Genomic DNA, 23,637 nt, shown 5'->3' with positions numbered 1-23,637 from the left:
AACTAATATTATTCTAATAAAATCATTCAATTCCCCTCGTTATTTTTTTTGTCAAGGACTCGCAAATTAATAATGTAAATATATGCAAGGCATTTAAATTATTATCTATAAAATAATTCGGGCTAATTTTCCATCAAGCATCTTAAATCGAAGTTAGAGGGAGGGATAGGGGTCTATATTATTTGGTCGATTCAATAGTGAATAATCGAGTTTTTGTTGAAGTTTTTATGAAAACTAAAATAGCAATGGCGTCTAAATACTTTTTGTAGAATTATTATCATGTGAACTGTTCAGGTTGTTCTTAATGAGACTTTAATTAAATTCCTTTGTCTGTAATTGTAATGTTTATAGCAACGTAACGTATCTGTGTAACAAAGTTTATTATTGTTTTGAATTTTATTATGATTGCTATTTATGAGAAAGATAATATCGATTATTAATAAGATAATATTCTGGACATATAATATCGATTTTGCTATTGTATTTTTTGCAGTATACAAATGCCTTCTTAATTTAACTATTTGGTTCTGTATGTTTCCCTGGCAGTGTTTTTTTTACATTTCATGTTATCTTCTCATCTATATTGATGTTTACGGGAAAAGGAAATCACTTACTTATAGAGAAATATGGATATATATTTATAGGGATGTAATGATACATGCATTGCATCTTTTACGCAGGATGTATATCTTGTCGAAATTTGGGCCGGTCGGTTCAGAATTTTTGAAGAATGTAAGTTTCGAAGTTTCGACGTATCAGGGTTTTTTCTTTAACTCAATAACAGAGCTGGTATTAGAATACGTTGCTAAAAATTATTGCATACAGGTGGAAAAAGTTCCTTAATATTATTATTATCGAAATATAATAGTTTTATAACTACACCAGTAATTGATTTTCCATATCAAACATGAAACAACTAAATAAAATATAGGTAACCTGAGTAAACATAGGTTTAAGTAGGTAAATTTTTACAGTATAATATTTTAAATAATATTGATTACAAGGGGGAGAAACGCCAATAAAACACTCAAATTATTTGAAATCATTTATTTAGTTATAAGAGAAAGGAACATTTATGTAATACAAATCAAAACGCGACCATTCCTACAATTGGTAAACTTACAAGTAATTAAGTAATTAATAACAAATTAAGTTAATATTGTACACGTTTTAACGTTGTTGGTTATACATTTAAAAAGTTTTTATAAATGCTTTTAAGCCAAAAGTACCTTTTACAGGAAAAAATGTTTTAAATACAAATAAGAGTACAGTAAGCAACGGAAGTCGCTAAGCGTCCTAATTTAAGTAATATTTATTGTCACAAAATTATTAACTGTTTTACTAAAATGCACAAATTGACTATAGATCGACTTTCGTTTCTAACTGTACTCTTTTAACATTTCCAATAAAATAGTATATAAATTAAGTATGCTTGGAACATTATTGAAAGTAAGAAAACATTATACACAGCAACAGTTGATCTAGAAACTCGATTTTGATCAATAACCTAAAATTTTACACTGTTTAGAATTGACTTTAGCATTAGCTCGTACAAAAATACTCTTACAATTTTCGATAACAACACTTAACTAACAGCTTAAACTAAAACAATAAATAGTGTGAATGGCATTGGTTCACGATATGCAACTTGGCAAGTCAAATGGTTACACGCATTGCATTGTACACGAAATAACGTTTAGAATACACAATTTTTGAAGATCCGTATTTTACAAACCATAATAACGAAGAAGGACTGTCTAATACTTAGGTAACTGAAAAAATACCTTATTTTGCATGTAAAAATAATATAAGGTGCGTGAAAAAGATATATCAGTCTATTTTATAAACTATTGGATTTTAAATTTCAAATTTTGTTTGAAGGATAGATCTAAGTGTGCTATGTCCACGCCAATATGCTCCCGATTTTTATTCAAAAGCCAGGAGAAATAGCTAAATAATGACCAAAGATATAATGTTCTCGATCAAAAAACTATTGTATAGACAAAAAAATATGATTTATAACAATGCTGGATAAAGAATTATTGTTGAATATTAAATCCATTTTCATAATATTACAATAGACTATTTTTCACCCTTGATACTTGAATTGACTTATCTTGTATCTAAAAATATAGTACCTATAACATTAGATATTTAACTAATATGAGGTGTTATTAATTTTACAATAAAAATTTATTATTTTTTGAATTACATACGGATCTTCAGTAATTTAACAAGCCTAAGAATATCACTAGTTTATTGCTTTTATGTCTAACCAGTTACACTTTGGTACATTATGTACGTATTTAAAAGATAATAATAATTAATACAATGAATATAACATACTCCAGTCTTCAGCGGCAATTTTCTGAAAAAAAAAAATATTAATATTATTTGAGTAATTAGCTATTTTAAAAGGTGGATATAATCGAAATAAACTATTTTATATATCATCTGTTTTGGGTCGTAGGTGTCTTATATTATAATTTAGTTCGCCTAAAGAATTTTATAGACAATGACTAGATCAATTTCAATTATTGGACAAATCTAGCAAACTGAAGTCCTTGTTAATCCAGGTATATATATTATATACCTTTAAAACCTCGTTGAATTACTGTGCACTATTGATCAATAAACAGGTGTACTGAGTTATAGAATAGGCATTGCCCATTGGCATACACCATTCTTTTAGGTTGTGTGCCAATTGAAACCTTTATTTTAAACTTCATTATTTACATTGGTATGCATATTACGACTACAATAAGGTAAATGGTAACTTATGAGAAAAGTTGGGAACTAGATTTAAATTAAGAAGGGATAAGAGTTTCTTTTAACAAGAAAAAGTACATATTGCATTATATTATTCGATACTAAACAAACCTTCACAACGGTCACTTCCTTGCCCCAGTGCTGAGGTCCTGCAGCTCGCTGCTGTCATCACTGGAAGCGCTGGGGCAGCCGTTGGGCGCCCCTGCCATCATCGATAGTGGGATGGTGATGAACTGCGGCTGGTTTGATGATGACGCTGCTGAACAAATCGGGAAAGTTTGAGCGACTTGTGTGTTTTTGTAAGTGAGATAGTTCAAATGGTTATAGAATAATAGGCAAAAGGTTTGCGACAGAAAGTTGGAAATACTTGTTATTTAATAATGGTAATGTTTATAGAGTGAATTTAATAGAGCTTTTCAGTCTTTCATAAGATTTCAGAACTTTCATAAGATGACAGGTTTCCATATGAAAAGTATGTGTTTAAATCTTTATCGAATACTTTAATTTGATATTAGATAAAACTGAAATATGATCTAGCTCTAATTAAAAGTTTAAATACTACATAGCTTGTGTTAAAAAATAGTCTTAAAATACTACCAAAATTATTGACATAAAAATTAGATCATATCAACTCACGTCCATCCTGTCCTTGATTAGCTAAACCTAAGATAAAGCTATGCGGGTATCCCATAGCCAAATTGCCCAGACCTAGGTTAGTGCCCAATCCATCTAACCCCACGCCAGCAAGCACCCCGGAAGGATACAACATGGCGCCCCCGGGAAGGTCTATTTTGGGCAGAATCCTGGGTAACGACGGTTGACTCGATTTTGCTTCTGTTTCTTGATTTGATGAGGACGTAGAAGGTTGGTTATCCGCTTGAGAATCCCTATAACAAATTGCACAAAAGTGTTTAAACCGGTACCTTGAGTTTGCCTTTACAGAAACGTTTAAGTATTTGTAAATAGATTTGGATAGTTTTTCACGCTTTGCGTTACATATAAAAATAAAATCACATGTCTAAGTATATAAAAATATACATAAGTTGCAGATTTACACGGGTAAATCTGTATGTACGGACATAATACCGTTTTCAGCACATGCACTCAAAATGAGCACACCCAGTTTAGTTGAGCATTAAGATTTAATGCATTGTGCAGGCACTTATTTAAAAATAACAAAAAAATTTAAAATTATTTTGTTACATGTTATTACAAAATTATCTTACCTATTATTTACTTCTTCTCTGCTATTCCACTCCTTATGGTTTTGCGGCTTGTCGTTCAGGCACTCCGGTTCGCTGCCACTCTCGTCTCCGCTGTCGCCTGAAGTAGCTGGTTCCTCCTACGACAAAATAAATAAATAAATATTTTTATGTAGGTATTTCAGACAAGCTAAGATGTGGTCTAAGATGGTACGCGCTTCCCTAGTACCTAGGGGGACATAGAAGAAAATCGCACTATGCAAATTAGATTAATAATAATTATACCCATTTTATACAATTGTTTTATATGAATACCGAGTTAAGTCGTCGAAAAGTTCTCTCATCTATAAAATACATATTATGGTACTCATACGGTTGTTTTAACGTTTACTCATTGCTTCAATAAATTTTCCGCACCTTCCTGATTAGGTACTAAGTATTCCATGATTAGATTCTAAGAAAGCCCCAGTTCTTATGGAAACTTCACCGCAGTAATAAAATCGAATCCCTGGGACATTTCACTGAGTTACAGTTATGAAATCTGATGTTTTAAGGCCCCAATAAAGAAATGTTAATTATATCTAACTATGTATATTAATTATTAAGAAAGATAATATGGACAAAATAAGATTTTGTCTCTGCGGACTATAAAATATTCCATATGCTCCCAATACGTTACTGATATTTTTTATTAAACTGACTCAAATTTTAAGTTTGACAGCCATTCACAAATAAATGTAAAATTTATGAACTTAATTTTTTTCTTTAGTCTTTTATCAAACAGATTAGAATAATGCTATAATATATCTTCTTCATAATTTATGATCGGAATGTATGAATTTGCTTCATAACAATTTCATACATTCCGATCATAAATGTCCCAGAAATTAGGTAGCCAATACGTTATAACAGGCCATAATCTATCTGCATACCAAATTTCAGCTGAATCGATTTGCGTGAAAGAGCTAATAGGCACTGTATTATGATTATATTTGACTAGTATAGCAGTCAGGAATCTCTGATCTCTCTCTAAATGTTTACGTTTAAAATAGGTACTATTTCTTTTATATTTAAATGCAAATTAGAATTTAGAAAATGCGAAGAAAAATTGAATGAACTGCTGAACTTTTTTATTGTTTTTCGAAATATTTAACGTCAAATCATAATTTTCTTCTAGGAGACAAGGAATTAACGACCGAGATTATAAGTTAGTAGTATCTAGTTGTTGTTATAGGTCTATAGTTTAAACACAAACAATTTAAAAAATAAAATAAATCAATAACTTTTTAATACAAACAATTGTTCTCACTTAACTCTGTTAACACTCAAAAACAAAATAAGGCTATCCTCAATGTGCAATTAACAAGTAATTCGAAAAAAATTATGTTCAATTAATACACTCTTTCTTAATTTATCTATTCATTCGCATCACAACAAACACTTTATATATTAAACCGAAAATTTATTTTAATAACCACTAATATTATCCGGGGCCCTAAAACAAAACCTCCAATTGCCTTGCCGCCCCTATATATTGATTTCTGAAACTTTTCTTATCGCTTCCAAGTGAACGGAGCCAATCTGTACGATAGGCATATTTGGAGAGGAAACATTTTTCTCAAAGGGAATTTATTATTGTAGCTATGATTTGTTATGATAACAATTGTTTATACTTGAAAAACAGCGTTTGATCTCGATTGTAGTGTTATTCTGAAGTTTAGAACTTTAGAGTTTTGGATAAATCTCAAATTAACGTTGAAACTGTAAATTTTTAAGTTTCTATGTTGTTAGAAAAATGTTAATTTGATTAAATATATGTAAAATAGAATCTAGGTACCTATCTAATTTGAATTTTTTCAAAAGTAAATATTTTTGCTTGCGATATACCTAGGTACCTATATGATTTATTATATTGAACCATTTAAAACATTAGTATTAGTAATGACTTTTTTCACTTAGGTAACGTGTAATTAAAATTATAACTTCTGATTGGTCTCCCATAAGAACTAAAGGGATAAGAAATTACTTCAAAATATTTAACATTCATGAATACTTTCTTTAATCAAATCAATTAATTATATTAATATCATTACTCAAAATTAATATCAGGTCAGTTGATTTATTATCTGTGTAATTATAGCAACACGGTAGCTGTTTTGTTCTGTCAAAACTTAACCTTAATATGAATGTTTTATTACTTTAATATAAATTCAATTAACCTTATCGTATTATATTAATAAACGTTATTGTTGAATGGAATAAATGTATATTTAGTGCGTTAAATCAGATATGATTGTGAGCAAATTAACAATGCTAACAAAGGATGATTTGATACGTCGACTGTAGACCGATACTGTCTTGCATTAGTTTATTGTGGATATATCGTTTAAATAGATGAGAATAATATCATAAATGTATTAATTGGTTCAGTTATTAAATTGATAGCATATTGAAAGTTACGAGCGAACTCTATGCAGTGAAAACTAGCTTAATCTTTAAATCGGTAAATTTTGTATAAATAATGTTGTATAGGTACATTTATAATGATCACCTACCATCCTCGTTTAATTCTACTTATGCTATGAGTTCGAAAGTTAAGATGATTTAAATACTGAAAGAAATTGTATGTGCTATCACAAATGGCTGATCCATTTCAAGATTACATATGAAAACCTAGACATATCTTTACCTACAATTGAACACTACTAAGTGCACAGAAAAATAAACGATCCATACAAATCAAGCTTACGCAGTCGCGTAGGTGTAGGCTTTGTGCCGCCGCACTAAATAATAATAATTGCTAACTAACTAGTAACTACCGTCTAACGCACTCTCTGCCCATCTGATAAAGTACTGGTCGCAAATAATCTATTTCACACCCTTGTTAAGACGCCACGTGAAAATTGAAAGTAAAGCGAGAGGAAAGTCCTGAATCCTCACGATATAAACGTGGAAGTTTGTGAGGATACCTAGATGTTAGGTACTAGGTGTTTTTGCAAATACAGCTGAATATTATAAAAAGGAAGTTAATCAGTTTCCTTAAATCTGTCTCCTGAGTTCCATTCGCTGTTCTATAAAATTTAAACATTTTAAATTAATTATTTAAATAACTTTTTTATAGAGGTTTGATAATTAACTTATTAGGGTTGTAGGAGTACCTATAAAAATAGTCTTTAAAATTAATTCAATATCTCCTGCAGTATACAATAAACTCATATTGTGATTATGATACCAAATAATTAATTTATGCTTTATATGCCGACGGTACAGTGCGTGCTACAATCGGCAGCAGGCCGCTTTTGGTCAACAATTGTTTGGACCGCCCTGTGACGTCACAATGCCTTACCTCATTATTGTCTAAACTAATTTATTCCGCTAACTTTTCATCACGAACGCTTTAGATATGGTCCATTTGCCTTTGTGAGATATGCCCATTGAGATCGGATAATCGGATGCTCTTTTAGGATATTTAAATAATAAAAATAAATACATTACGACCTTCTACTTATATTGATAAATATTTAGGTAGATATTGCAATAAATAATATGCAAGTACTTTTTGTCAGATTCTGTTGCTTTTTATTACGACTTGAAACAAAGCTTGAGTATAATTTGAATGAGATTCATGAAAAAAATCAATTATAAGTGAATACAAATGTAATTCCTTGAGCTTTTTATATGGCCTCAGAATGTAAAGAATTTGACGATTATACATGCATAGCATTTTTTATCTAATCTTCTTTACATAAAGTTGAGTAAACTAGTATTGAGATGTTCAGCAAAACAATAACAAGCACATGCAATGCCCATGTATATCAGTCATTATGCAATCCATTGTTCTACAAAGAATAAACATCCCTCACAATAACACCAATTAACTTATTCTCCTATAAGCAAAGAAAAAGAAAATGGCCGAAAACATCGAATAAAAGTAGACGGAATTTATGGTAATACGCTCAATTAAGGCTGCTATCCATAGTATAAAAGGATATTAATTAATCACAAATAAGTAATTAACCCGTAACTGGTACATCCAAAAGTAAATGCGAGTTTTTCCAGCTCATGTATCCATAAACATGAAAAAACCATAAATTCCATACAAATTAAGCAATTCACTGTTTCATAAAAGGCCTATTGAAACCCTTGCTTATTCCGTAAAGTGGTAAATTACGGCTAACTAGTTAATAAATGCTTTTATACAGCTTTTTAATACGGCGATTTTGAAGCTCTAACTTCTAAGCGATTTAATTTAATGCTCTCGCTATTCGCTGAAAATATGATGTAGAATCAAACTTTTCCATTAGAAAAGTTTCGCTAGCGTGAATTTATGAATAGTATTTTTATGGCTAGAGTAAAGCCTTATTTTTTTAGGCAGAAGTTTGACTCCAGTCCCACCTGATGGAAAGTGGTGACGATGTCTAAGGTAAATAGCGTTCCTGGAAAATTTCAAATCTTATATATAAAAATGAATCGCAAAATGTGTTGGTAAGCGCATAACTCGAGAACGGCTGAACCGATTTCGATAATTATTTTTTTATTATATTCCTTGAAGTACGAGGATGGTTTTTATGTAGAGAAAACGTAAATATGTACCACGGGCGAAGCCGGGGCGGACCGCTAGTGTATAATAAATTTGCCAAAACTTCTAACTTCTTCATTCTTCTACCTACTTGCATACATAAGACCACTCTGTTACATGCTTTAAAATTATTATTTAGGCTATATAATTCACCGGTCAAGTGCAATTACAACCGCTTGTAGTCGCATCCCATTCTGTGGAGCCAATGCGCAGGTGCTAAATTCTCAACACACTGTAAGATGCTGTGACACAAATGGTAAGCCTCTGTTCATTTTGATAGACTTTCAGTGGGCTTAGCACGTGTAAAGAAATGACCGGACATGTTTATTACCATATTATGAGTGCTTTGCAAATGATAAAGGGACTGAAAGTTATAAATGTTTGTGGGTGTAAATATTGGTTGAGTGTGTTTAAATAATTGAGCATGTCAAAAGAATTAAGCTTTTATTTTCACAAATTGTATCAATAAAAGTTTTTGAAATAATTTTTATAAAGATAACATTGATCGCTTACAGAAGGTATTGCTGAATTCAATATGAAACATATTACAAAATTTCAAATCTCCACTACAAATAAGCTTTTTAAGCCAACTAATGTATCAAACCGCTAAAACGCCAGCGTTACATCAAACAGCCACAAAGCGCATTACAACGCGCAAACAAAGCCACCAAACCATCGTTATCCAACTTTTCATTGAACAAACAAATCGATTTTAATCTATTCTGTCAGTGCCCACGCGGCGTATGAAAACACAGCTATACAATGTATGGAAGTAGCAAGCGATTGTGAACATTAGCGCGATTGACAGGAACACGCCGCTTGTTACCACCGCCAGCGCTGAGATGCGTATCGCCTCTGGGCCACTGTTTTCGGATGTTTGTAGGTGCCACGCTGGAAGTGTTACGTGGAGATTTGGAGGGATTTAAGTAGGGATTGTAAGTGGTAAATGATATAGGACGGTATAAATGTATGAATGCAGTCTAATGAAGGCGATTTGCTATGTAATCTATCTTGATCACAAAAAAAGTAGCATTGCTTAATACAAATGTTAAAAATTATTTAAGAAAATAATATTAATCAATTTGAAAGCTAAAGCTGTATATTTAAGAGAAAATAATCTAAAAGTATAAGAAACATTTAAATGAATGTCATAATTTTCTATTAATTATTAAAAAAATCATATTCCTATCAAAGCTACTTCCATGTTCCTACCGAGTCCCAATAGACATTACATCCGCAACTTTGACAAAATATTTCATGATTACACCCATTACTCTACTTCTTTAAGAAATTATTTCACTAGTAAATATTTAATTTAATTATTATATATTTAATTTATTATTATATATTTAACCTATTATTAATATATTTAATTTATTATTAATTCTGAGTAAGTATTTGAATGAGCATTAATTCCTTTCGTAGCCGCTTTGGCATTTAAATCACATTGCCGCTTCTAGTGGTCCTACATCCACGGGCAGCTCTCGGGGTGTAAATGGGTGCATAATAAGCATCCATTCAAAATCAAGGAGACATTCCGGTATAATGGGAGCTGGTACACATGTTTGTGTGTTCGTATGCCTGGACATTTGTATAGCCCGGAATAATGATTTACTATATATATCTACAGCGTCGATTTTAACCATCGAGTTTCGGGTGCGAACTGCGGAATTTCGTATTGTTTGCAAAGTTTTTTAAGAATAATGAGTACTGAATTTTAATATTAAATTTTATCAGATTTTTAACCGAGTCACGATCGGAAAGTGTCGCGGTTCGTTTCTTGCCGATAAAAATACAAATTTTACGGGAACTGGTTGGCTTCAAATTGTTTGCGGATACGTTTTTCAAATAATGAGCAAAGATATTATATTAATCCAGTCTGTAGGTATTTATGCTCTACAAAAGGTGGCGTAGAAAATATTTTGAAACGATATTGTTTAGGTATGAAAGGTTAATCAAAATCCAAGTTTTCGACCTTGACGGACCCAGGCGCTAGCCGCCATCTTGAATTAAAGGTGCTAAAATTAGGTATATTTTAAATAACTTCTCAATTGTTTACTAAATCACAAAAGTGTCTATGAGGGGTTCAAAGAAGACAAAATTACCTACATTTTTTTCATACATGATTATTCTGTAAGTCTTAAAGGTAAAAAGTTACAAGCGACGGAAATAATAATATTTACAGAAATCATATAATTTTAATTTTGTTTAAAAAAATTGTACAGCTATCATTTTTTAATTCTCTTTGATGGCCCGGGCTGGTTAATGGTGGCTTCTTCATTATCGTCGCTGAAATTTTCTGTTTCATTGTCTGTATTTTTAGTTTCCAACCATGAAATTTCGTCATCATGACCAGAAGAAATCGAAGACGCTGGAGCACGCTTTCTAGTAACTTTTTACGGAGGGGACATGGATAAGGAATCCTTAGAAGATATCCGATATGAACGATTCATAAAGTTATCAATAAAAAGTAAATTTAATCGACGAAATTTCATGGTTAGAAACTAAAAATACAGACAATGAAACAGAAAATTTCAGCGACGATAATGAAGAAGCCACCATTAACCAGCCTGGGCCATCAAAAATAATAAAAAAAGATTGCTGCACAATTTTTAAACAAAATTAAAATTATATGATTTCTGTAAATATTATTATTTCCGTCGCTTGTAACTTTTTACCTTTAAGACTTACAGAATAATCATGTATGAAAAAAATGTAGGTAATTTTGTCTTCTTTGAACCCCTCATAGACACTTTTGTGATTTAGTAAACAATTGAGAAGTTATTTAAAATATACCTAATTTTAGCACCTTTAATTAAAGATGGCGGCTAGCGCCTGGGTCCGTCAAGGTCGAAAACTTGGATTTTTATTAACCTTTCATACCTAAACAATATTGTTTCAAAACATTTTCTACGCCACCTTTTGTAGAGCAGAGGCTTTTACATTTCCCCACAGACTGGACTATATTGTTACGCATTGAATAGCTTTTAGCATGGCAGCGAGAAGGTAATCTAAAAGTAATCATAATAAAATGATATTTATTGTTCTATGAATTGTTATAATTTATTGTCATTATTATAATAAGTTGTATCTAATTTAAAGGAAATAAGTGTTGTTAAACATAATATTAAATATTACACATAACACAGAGGCAATATATCAATAAATCTATTTTTCCTAGTTACTTAATAAAGCTTTTTACAAAGTTATTTTGCAGTTTTTACTATATTTTCATCTGACCTCAAAGTTCACTTCAGACTTTTAAGCAGTTCTTAGACCACAATGTTTATAGAGCATTACCGACATCGCTATCTGTAGGTGTTGACATGCGTCCATTATACAGTCCCTTCGAACCCACCGAAGGCAGATAGCTTCGACAGATGAATTTTAAAGCCTGAAGGTGCCAATTACCGATTCATTTTTAGAAGGTTTGCAATCTGGTAGGTAGGATGCGTTAATGTGAAAGACACCTATCAATGTATGTTTAAAAAAATAATAAACGGTTTAAACATTCGTGTATAATATAAATACTTGTATTTTTTGTTATTTGTTTAGTTCTACCTGTAGTGGCTTCTATTTTACCAATTTGTATTTAGGGATAGTAGAAATAATGAATGGTAGGTAACCAAGTCTATTTTTATTTAATTACTACAAACGCCAAATATTTAATTAATAAGTTGCTTGGTAACATTTAAATAGAGAGTATTGTCAACAGTAATTATTATATTTACAAGTCACACTTGACATCAAACTTATGAAGAGATTATTCACCAATTATTATACAAGGGGAAACAAAGGGAATTTTTATTTAACATTTACTCGATTCTGTTTTTATTTAACGGGGACGAAATTCTCTCATGCGTAAATTTCGCGACACGAAAACAAAAGCTCACATTTTCAGTGTAGAGTCATTTAACTTGACAATGGAAATTTTAATTTGTTTTTCTAGAGGCTTTTTCGGTTTATTTTGTAAGCGTTAAAAGTCTTTATTTGCTGTGTTGGTATGTGTCAACTCTTGCAAACTTTTCAGTCACCATGGCAACCGTGCTAAGTTCCTTCTAATTTATTAATGTGGAACATTTCAATATATAAGCTCATTTTTATGTCTTTGTGATGGTGTTTATATTTTTTGAAGTTGCTACTATGTTCAAATGTTCTGTTTGTTAATTTACCTACAAATATTGTAGACGAGCTTCTCTTTGCAATTAATCAATCCAACATAATATAAAATTAAACGCTGAATAGCATATATACATGTACCAGGTACCTACACGTTTATTACTGAGACATAATTTAATTTAATCCTCTCTCCAATCAAACAGATAACAAATCTATTTAGCAAAATCACTTCAACTTCACAAAGAGCCTTAGCAAGCGAATAAATGAACATTATCAAAAAACTATAATTCACGAGCTATTTCGCGTCCTGTGCATAAGGAAGCATGAAGTAGCCAGAGCGCACAATAGCCGGTAAGATGAAAGCGCGTTTAATATGCGTGACGTAATCGCCTATAATGGTGGCCCAGCGCCTATGGGCTATGACCATTGTTATGGGATTTATTGAAAATGGCAGAACACACATGGGACTCGCGATCCCCAGCGACATGTAATATTATACGGTAATGAGAAATGAAAGAGTGCTTGATTCTAAATGACCTTTAAATCAGACGGGAACATTATGCAACCTGTTTTTGTTCTCATAAAGAACAATTTATTGGTCGACGTTTAGTTATCAGTTTATTCAAACGGCTTTTATGATGAATATGTTACTTTTAGTTTTTATTTAACATTTATTTATTGTATGAGGCGATTTCCGACAGACTATTTATTTTTATTTATTCGATCGGTGCAAAAAGGTTAATGTAAAAATAGCTATTTTTGCTCTACATATCTTGAATTGTCCATTTTAATATTTATTCATCTGATATGTATTATCTATCACTTGCCATAATAATCCCGCTATAATCTACAACTTGAAAGACAAAGAGATCGCAATTTCTTTCCACGCAACAATTTGAAAACCATACGAATCATCTCTTGCAATACAAATCATATCGTTACTCGTTAGATACAGAAAGAACATGATACAAAGGTCAGTAGTTCGTACATGATGTACATATAATCTTGCAGTTCGCACCAATCCAGGCCCGCCCTGCAGATTTGCGAGGCCGTGCAGCGTCGGCAAACATCGGAATCATCGGTGGCTGAGCGTCGTGGTGCCCGGCGGCTGAGTGCCCTTTAGTACTTTAGTAAATCAGTACGGGAACAAATTTTGAAGAAAATCTTAAGTTTTTATAATTCTTAATACGTAATGAAGTAAAGTAGCAAGCTGGTAGAGAGAATATTTAAAAATGCGTAAAATATGAAATCAAGTTTGCATAACAGTGGTAAGTAATGAAATTTATAACTATGATTATTTTCAGTGAATAATATAGGTAATATACACATAGCAGAAAAGGCTTAAATGATGAATATTATGTTAAAAGTAAAAGCTCAATAATACTCAATCATCCGAAAAATTAAATCTACGCATCACTTAACGACATAGTTACCTAAAAGAAAATAAACCAAATCAACTTGAAAAATAACGGCACAACAATCAGAAGAGAATTTATTCAGAGTGTAAAGTGTTCATAAGATTTCGCCTCAGGTATTCGGCCTATCACGAACAGATTTATCCGACTGCACAGAGCCAGGATTTAATACCAGCGATATTCAGATCATTTGTCATTACTTCGGGATGATAAGACGCTATGAAGCTTTGTTTTCCCATACTAAATTATTGGATAGACTGCTTACGAAAATCTACCTTTTTATTTAGCTTTTATTTCTAAACTAGGTTTCCGCCCGCGGCTTCGCCCGCGCAGTCAAAGAAAAACCCGCATAGTTCCCGTTCCCGTGGGATTTCCGCGATTGCGTAATTTTCCCGGGATAAAAAGTAGCCTATGTCCTTTCTCGGGTATCAAAATATCTCCATACCAAATTTCATGAAAATTGGTTCAGTAGTTTAGGCGTGATTGAGTAACAGACAGACAGACAGAGTTACTTTTGCATTTATAATATTAGTATGGATACATCCCAGTCCAAAAGAAAGATTGAAGTATGCTTATACGTTATTATATAATACGAATTCATCTTACTAGGAATCCCTGCGTATGATTTCTAGTAAATCTTATTACTTCTGAATTCTGATTTGTTGTTTACTTTATATCTATGCTTGTGTGTTATTTACTTGCCCGTAATGAAAAATATCAGCGAAACAGCTGATGTAGTAGCGAGTTTTTCAGTAGTTACGCGGAAAACTGAGAAAATACGAGTAAATAATTAGGACGAAATCATTAGACGGTTTTTCGCAAACTTATCCATTTAAAATAAGGAGACGTGAAATACTTTAGAATAAGGTGTAAGCCATTAATAATTTACTATATAATTTATATAATTTAAGATATGTAGATGTAATCAATTTAAGTGGTTAAGAGACACTCCTACGCGTAATAATGTGTTGGCAGTCTGTCCAATCGTAGATTGATTTATTATATTATAGCACACATACATCAAACGTTAATACTGTAACACAAACATAGGGAATCAATTAACTCTAAATAAAGGAATCGTAACATATTTATATAGGTTCAATTAAAACAAACGATGACAACGCTATTATAAATATTGAGCTTGCAATGTGGAAATTAATTTGATAAACAAAGAAAATTCATTACATTATCAGACTATTCATTACAAACACAATAAAATTACTGTTGGTATATTCAGCTGGTTTATAACTTATTATTAGTGGTAAAATATTAATAAACATTTCTAAATGAATAAACTTCGCTCTACATTTTATAAGAACTAGGGAAGCGCGTACCATCTTAGGCCACATCTTAGCTTTCCATCAGGCGAGATTGAGCCAAGCGCTTCCCTATCTAGAATAAAAAAAAGTACAAAATCGGTTTCCTAATCGCTTTTCTGTGCTAGTTAAGGGAATATCTCAAAATCAGAATTCATTCTATCCGTAAAGAACGAAATGGAATAAGATAATGCACTTATGATTGCTCATTCCACTATCAGGCTTTAATCTTTATTGATATTAAACTTAATTCTGGCGGAGGTCCAATGCAAAATCTAAAATTATATATCAAAATATGGTAGTGTTATAGAGAAACGCAATTAAGGATATAAGTAGCATATAATACTCATTTCATAAATTTTGCCACTGATATATGCGACCTATGAAATTCTAAAACACAATTTTACAGAGCATAACACGTTCAAGAAGCTCTTAGTAGAACTCAATCACATCAAAATAGAATCGCCGAGCGTGTAATTACATGTTCTGGGCGTATCATCCCACATAAATCAACTCCCAAATGCATTAACAGATTGGTCATTGTCACCTTATAAACGCGGCCTGATGGGTCTTCTTCACAATGGGCAACGTTGGACGAGTAGAGGCAATCACGTTATCAGGCCTAAATGTCCACGATCGGCCGTCATTGTAGTTGCTTCTTCGTAATCGCCGTGATGGCGGCAAACATCGACGATAATTTTTTGGGCCAACGCTGCCCATTGTGAAGAGGGACGCATAACTAGAGCAGGATCTAATAAAATCTGCTTCTGACAGGTCAGTCAACAGTCAACACACGTCATGTCAATTTGTGACAGCTGTCAGGCGAATTAGAATTGTTGGACGTTTTCGGATTACTGTCCTGTTGGTTCTGACTGTGTTGACCCTTATCGGAGCGTGTGAGTATGATTGGGAGGTTATTGCTATGAGTAACGAAGGTAAAGCAGTTGGTTTATCGGATCGTACGATCATATTTGAGAAATTTCAGGGTTTCGTACAGGCTTGCACTTTGAGATAAAAATATGAATAATACACATTGTACTGAATTTCAGTTTCAGGATTAAAATTTCTCGTATTTGTTCACAATTCACCGAACATCCCGTGACAGCACACGTCAGTAATAGATTGGTTTTAAAACATGCACCTTCACCGCTTCGTTTAAACAAACAGGCCAAAACAAAAGCACATCAATAAATCGATGCGAAAGTAAAAACATATCGATAATTCAAATCGATACAAGCGCGTGAACCTAGGAAAAACTACTAACAAGTGAGCTACGTAAAGGTCGGTAGCAAAAAATACTCCCGCTCAATATGGCACACGAGTTTCTCACGTGCTACCGGGAAGCGAACCCGGAACCCCGCGCTCCTGGGAACGTCGCAGGAACGTGCGGCCCGTACTGCCTATCTATAATTGGCTAGCTAAATACATATTAAAGATAATTACGGAATACTATCTATGTTTCGATTCTAATGATATCTTTTTATGAGCGGTGAAATATTGTCGTGTTCGGTGTAACGACTTGTTAACGGTCTGTTTTGTGTGCTGTGCCATTCTATATAGAGAGCAATCAATAAACAATATCTATTGAATAATTTATATTTTTATCATTTATTTTGCAAAAATACTTGTATATTACGTAGCATAATATATTAATGACAACAAATATTTAAGAGTTCAAAATAATTTGATCCATACCTATTTGTTAAATTACCATCTAAATAATTCATCAATTATGAATAGTAAGATCAAATATGTCTAGTACTACATTTAGGGCATTAATAACGAAACGTATTACACAAATTATAATCAAATGACCATAAGGAATACGTATACAAAATACTTTCAATTATGACTTTACCGTTACACCTTAAATTCTTCCATAATCAGTTTTTATCCCTACACATATTTTGTCTTCATATGGTCAATTACTGACTTAATAATACATACTTTTATATGGAGGATTGAATAAATTATATTTGTTCCGCGTCTAGAGCACGCCCGCAGTAGACAGCCTGTCTTTGTCCGCTGCTTAGACAAGTAGAGGTGCGCCATTAAAATAACATCATAAATATGTAGTTGCAAGTAAATTGTTTCATGACTCATTTTCTTAGCTTCCTAGAAAGGGAAAGTGTTAAGAAACATGATTAATTTGCTTTATATTATAATATGTAGGTATGTGTGCTTTAATTTTATTTTATTTTTCATTGGAATTCATGTTTCATTATATTTAAATAAATTAACCATTTTAGGTATTTATCCGATACAATAAAAAACATATTTATTCTATTTATTTCATTACTTTGCAGAATTTGCAATCCTCAATAACCACCGGACAAATCAGGTACAGGCGGCGGAGACAATACTTCATTGCTTAGCAACCGCAGAAGCATCTGCTTATCGAACAACGGTCGATGCCTCATTTGCTGAACAAATAAATATCGACGATGAAGTATCAATACCTCCTAACTAACATTTTAGCGATTTTCGTTTTATAGCATTTTCGTACTTAAAATAGAGTAATACATAGGCCCATAAAGGTCATTTCTCTGTAAACAGTCAATTTGAGCAAATATTAAAGTGTAGCAATACCTTATAACAAAAGTTGGGTCATTTTTGCTGGCAATATATTCTAACTACACCCTGACGCGTCCGCTCTGTTTTTAAGCACGCTTTCCTTGGGCTCATTTATAGTTTATTCCTGGGTTAAAAGTGGTGAGTTTGGCATGCTTTCAAACCAAGAAGAAAGTATCCTAATACGTGCTTCTCCATCAAACTCAACAAACCATCGAAAAATTGCCATTCTTGACGATTTTTTAGATGCTTTTCCAAAACTACCATCGCATTATGAGCGTAAAGATACCAACAAATTGTTCGTAGAGTCAATTAAATTACTAAGCATTGTACATGTTACTGGTATGACGAAACAGCTGCTGACCTGACGTCTAGCACTTTTGTTTCGTTTGTAATTAATTACCTGGAAAAGCATTGTGTTAGCCAACAGCTGCCTATTATTATATTTTCTGACGGATGCTCTTACCAAAATCGCCTATTTTGAGTGAGAGATGGAGGTGGAGGAAACCAGCTAAAACTGAAACCACCCGAGCACATGAAGCCAAGCAGCTTGTGAGGGCTGCCGAAGGCTTCAGGGAGGGACCCGGGAGACCCCAGGTGTCTTGCCCTGTACTCCGCAACCCCCGTACATTCCATGATGACGTGGGCTGCCGTTTCCTCGGATGCCATGCATGCTCTGCATAGCGGACTGTCTGTGATCCCTAAATTAAAGAGATGTTTGTTGAAGGGGCCGTGCCCTGTGAGGGTCCCTGTTATTACACGTAGTTGCACTCTGCGTAGGTTGAGAATCCGACGTGCAAGTCTAGAGTCAATGTTTGGTAGGGCTTCTCTGGCTTGCTTGCAGTCAGATCTGCTTGAACATTCTGCCTTTTGTGCAGTGCTAGTGAGCTGGGTAATCATCAGCCGGATCCAGCTTGCAGGTAGCGGTATAATGGGAAAAGGTCCCATGGCCGGTGTTTGAGATGCCCTTCTGGCTAATATGTCAGCAGTATCGTTTCCTCGTGAGTTACTGTGTCCTTTTATTCATTGTAGTACTAGGGACTTTCCCAGATCACATACGCTAGTTAGGGCTAGGTGACACTTTAGAATTAACCCTGAAGTGATTTCATGGCTTTTGATTGCCATGAGTGCTGCTTTGCTATCCGATAGGATCCGAAAAGTTGTTACATTCCTTTTGATTATGGCTGAAGCTGCAAGTAGAAGTCCTAGGCATTCAGCCTGAATGACTGTATTACGGGGTCCCAAGGGGTGCGAGATGTTAATGTTTAGGTCCTCAGAGAAGACCCCAGCACCCGTGCCATTTTCAGTCTTGGATCCGTCCGTGAAGATGAGTAAATCTTCGACGCTGTTGTGCTATGATGTGTTCACGTAGCTGTATCTTATATTTCTTGACTTGAACGCCAACTTAAGAACAAAGAAATTTACGTTCCGAGTGATTATGCCACTATAACCAAAGCAGCAAGAAAATCTCGTCCATATGAAGTTGAACAAATTGAAATAATGTTTTATATTCAAATCACTATCTTCGAGCATAATCACGTGTAGTGACAGGATTTTAAATCAAAATTTTACTATAGTATTGATACAAAAACCTAATATTAAAATAAAAAAATGTTGTAATCTTTAGAACAATTTCTTCTAAGTATATTGGCAATAAATTGTATCTAATAAATACGGCTTTCTGTTTAAATACAATTACAAGCAATATCTAATATCTGCATGTTTTTTTTAAAAAGCTTTGAAGTTACATTTAATAAATGATTCCATGATATCTTATATCCTTTGATAATGAACGTAAGCTAAAATAATCAATAAAAACAGTAACGAAAAAGAAATAAAACGTTTTTTTTATCTACTGAAAAATGTAGTTTTTGTAGTTAGCATATATTGACACTTCATCGTCGATATATAGCCATCGTACGCACCCTGACGGAATCTCGCCTAAGGGCCTCGCCAAATATGGACCGGGAAGACTTGCGACTTTATATTCCTGACTTGTCGCGCGCGCAACAAAAAATTACGTCGAGAGTACTCCAACGTAGCGTGCCGGGCTAACAAGGGCTCCCACTCGCGAATAGTTCAGGGCTCCCACCCGATAATTAATTTCCTTCGTTGTCAGTCCGAACACGTGGTGCGTTTTTCGAGCGCTCGCCGCAAGTAAAGATTCCTTATAATTGTTACGGTTTTTGTGCTAACTGTTATCGCGTTTTGGTTGCTGATTTAAATGTTTAATTAAATTTTAAGCGGTTCCAGAGGTGAACTCGCGCAGAGCTGCAGAATAATTGGTACTCGTCGGTGGAAGAATGGAATTGTGCAAATGCATTAAAATAAATTTAAATTCAATTTTACCTCGCAATTTTTGGATAATAATTTTCCACGTAAACATTTTCGTAATTTCGTGTTCACATTTAATGATAGAGCTGTTAGTTTTATCACTATAATGACTGCATGATAAGGAAAATTAATCAAACTTCTGCTTTGTTCATTAGGAATGATCGGATGGACAGTAATTCAATCAATGTCAAAACAAAAAAAAATCACAACTCAACAACTTTATAATGCAAATATAAATTATCATATTATACGCAAATATATTTTAACGATGCATTATGTCTTCGAAAAGAAAACAAACAGGTACATCGAAATACTAACGACATTGTACCCAGACAATACAATTACTACGCCGTATCATGTTTTACGCTAATAAAGTGTACACCGAAGATATCTGTGGCATTAAAATCGATTCAGAAAATCGTTCCGCACAAAAACCGGCTACAAATTGTTTTGATCATGACGCGAATGCCCTCGGAAGCATTTGACAAACTTCGCGGCCTTATTTTGGGAAAACATCACGAAGGTATGAAAGAGATTAATTGCTACAAATAGGCCCTGTCTGGAATATAAAACGCATGTATTAACGAAAGAACAACTGTTAGAGACTTTGAATTGCATTTGTATGCAAATCGAGTATCGAGAAAAACAATCAAGTATATTTTTACGGGTAAACAACCATTGTTGCTACGATATAATGACGTAAATTCTAATGTCCATTTGGTTTTATTAATTTTATTCAATGTGTAGCAGAAAATATTACAACCATCTGAATAATTTTCAGAATAACGACGCTTTCCTGATAACTGATACGCAGTTACGATTACATACAAACGCAGCGAGCGAGCTTTTTCATGTACAACACCAAATAATTGTAATATAAAATATTATAATGACAAACAAACTTCAATTTTAATTTCTCTGCACAGGGTATATAACTGTTTATCATGATTTATGTAACTTTCTCTCTTTTCATTTTAATCTAAAATCATCCACAAAATATTATTGAAGACCTTTAATCACTATAATTAAAGTTTAAGTTGCCTTCTTACAAAAAAGGGTGCGTATTTTTTGAATTTGTGATTGTACTGCCTTTTCCAAAGGCAGTACAATATCGTTCAGAAAGCACAACATCTTTAAAAATATCAGACCCATATTACTATAGTATCACAAACATGAAAAAATATTACATTTTTCAAATTTCTTAACTAATATAAAGTACTTGACTTTTCTGTGCGCCTTGTTTTAGAACACACCCAGCTGCTTATATTATGTTAAATGTTACACTTGTATGTTGTACAATAATATGATTATCTAAAAGGGGCGATTGTCACAAAAAGTGTTGTGATCCTTTCATCATTAATTTGATCTGCAAGTATGGAATGAGTCTATAAGCAAGTTTAGCAATGCAGCTACTAAATGCAACGTAGCTCGATCTAAACTAATTTATTATTTATAACGACTACAAATGGTAAGCTTATGACTGTGATTGTAAAAGAAAAATCGTTATTTATCCTCTCAAATACTCTCTGGGAATAACAGAACTATGCTCGAATCTCGTTAGCTCCAATCAAGATCACCATATACGAATGGGCTAATAAAAACACGATCAGCAAATACAAACAGCGAATTATGTAGTAATTAATAATTATCTCTAGTGAGATCTGAGTGGTCAAACAGTACAATATATGATCTTATTTACAATTCAATCAGACAATTACATTCAACCTTGCAGGGACGCCCTGCTGAGGAAAAAATACTGGGATTGGCGAAGCAGCGCTTAGTACAGTATGTTAGTACACTCTGCCTTCTGATCGATAAATATTCTTGTCATTTTGATGATTTGTATGAGTTAAAAGTTCACTGCAAATGTTGTATTAGAAGTTTCGACACTTATTTGCATACAACTTTTAGAGTATTTCACAATTTTTTAATAAATAAATGCCTGATAATTATCTTTATTCAATTATACATTGAAACAAAGGAAAATACTTCGTATATTTTATAATAAACATGATAATTATTGCGATTATCGTGTCAGAATACTAATGGTATTGGTTATTGACTAGTTTTAAGATTATCTATATTCCTTGCTCAGATAATTTAAAAAATATTTAAAAGTCTCTATATGGTAGAGCCTGCGTTATATTGCTAAAAAACATCACAAGATGATTCATAATAGAAAAACAACGTCATTCTTCTATCACAAGGAATAGCCTACATATGTGAAATCATTTTAGGTGCTTACTACGATAATAGTATTTTAAATGGATATGTTATTTTAATTAGTAACGCTCCCAATTAAATGTATTTGTTATGTATAAGAAGCCATCGATTAGAATACTACAAGCCAAGAACAGATATGAAACCATTATCTTACATTGTGGTTCACTTTTTACTCATTTATATCATTCCTTATAGCGCAAGATTAACATGTAATTTATGGCATGTCATATATAAATATTGAACGAATATACTTCCTTTTAAAATAAAATTGCAATAAAAATTCATCGTGTCCAAGATTAGACAACGCATTGGCTAAATAATTTCTGTCATTTCTAATATTATTGTAGAAAGGAATTTTAATAACCATTACAAACAGCTAGACAAAAAGCAAAAATATAGAGGAATTCGTAATTGAAAGGTATTAATATTCAAAACGACCTCTCGTCCCAGGAACGCGGATCAGTCAATATAAAATAATTAACAAGTGAACTCTGTGGGACGCATCGCCATTATTCCAATCACCTCACCGTTAGCAGAACGCCTTATTTAGACAAAACATCTGTATCGAAGAAACGTCCACTTCGAGTTTAATAGAGTTCTAAACAACTCTAATATCCCATTAGCTATTTGTGTTCTCCGGAATTCCGGGACACCCACGGCCGATACGTTTACGCGTTAAAAACCGAAAAATCTAAACGATTTTGGCCCCTATCCATATTTATACGTATCCAGAACTCTTAAACGGTGGTCGTACGGAGCTGAATTCCTTTACCGGTCCAATAAGTTTTTCGTGTGCAATTAAACATGTGTGATGACTCCGAGACGTTGCCACGCGACTCCCCTATAAGGCGCTCACCTCTCTGCACCCTCACCACGATCTACACCCGAAGCCGCACGAATATCAAAAGGCATAAGTGCTTTTTGTGCAAAATTAAAATTGAAACCTTTAAGTGTCGCTATAGAAGCGATGCCAAACGTATCGCTCGAAAATCTTTTGAGATTATTACGAAGCGGGTAGAAATTAAAATGGTAATACATTCATTTTGGGCTACGGCATTTCGAGCTTTAACGGCGGGCGAAGGTTGCCTACAATAGCGTGTTACTTTTGA

General features: G+C 33.1%; 2 protein-coding genes across 6 annotated transcripts in view; one reads left to right on the top strand and one right to left on the bottom strand.

The window, feature by feature from the left end:
- LOC149902833 (uncharacterized) overlaps positions 1–23,637 on the top strand; it is a 120,210-nt gene that overhangs the window by 15,261 nt on the left and 81,312 nt on the right. Inside the window, exon 2 of one of the 2 annotated variants that reach the window (XM_090109627.1) lies at positions 2,909–3,068. The exons of the other annotated variant lie outside the window; for it this stretch is intronic. Within the exon in view, the coding sequence (XP_089965753.1) occupies positions 3,017–3,068 (52 nt within the window). The 5' untranslated portion in view covers positions 2,909–3,016. The remainder of the gene's footprint in view (positions 1–2,908; positions 3,069–23,637) is intronic. 2 annotated transcript variants of the gene reach the window in all.
- The window catches only part of bs (serum response factor blistered), a 173,452-nt gene continuing 151,332 nt past the window's right edge, over positions 1,518–23,637 (bottom strand). For 2 of the 4 annotated variants that reach the window (XM_090109622.1, XM_090109624.1), the window contains 4 exons: positions 3,996–4,111; positions 3,406–3,656; positions 2,881–3,028; positions 1,518–2,368 (listed from right to left, as the gene is read on the bottom strand). In XM_090109622.1, coding sequence (XP_089965748.1) covers positions 2,892–3,028; positions 3,406–3,656; positions 3,996–4,111 — 504 coding nt within the window. In that variant the 3' untranslated portion in view covers positions 1,518–2,368; positions 2,881–2,891. The remainder of the gene's footprint in view (positions 2,369–2,880; positions 3,029–3,405; positions 3,657–3,995; positions 4,112–23,637) is intronic. The other 2 variants (XM_090109623.1, XM_090109625.1) reach the window with 1 other exon arrangement.

The sequence above is a fragment of the Colias eurytheme genome, chromosome 14, assembly GCF_061535395.1.
Source record: "Colias eurytheme isolate Ceu_HAF_F1 chromosome 14, ilColEury1 Martin Lab GWU primary, whole genome shotgun sequence".
NCBI classification, from domain to species: Eukaryota; Metazoa; Arthropoda; class Insecta; order Lepidoptera; family Pieridae; genus Colias; species Colias eurytheme.
The sequence above is the reverse complement of the archived record's forward strand: the minus strand, read 5'-3'. Positions and strand labels throughout refer to the sequence as shown.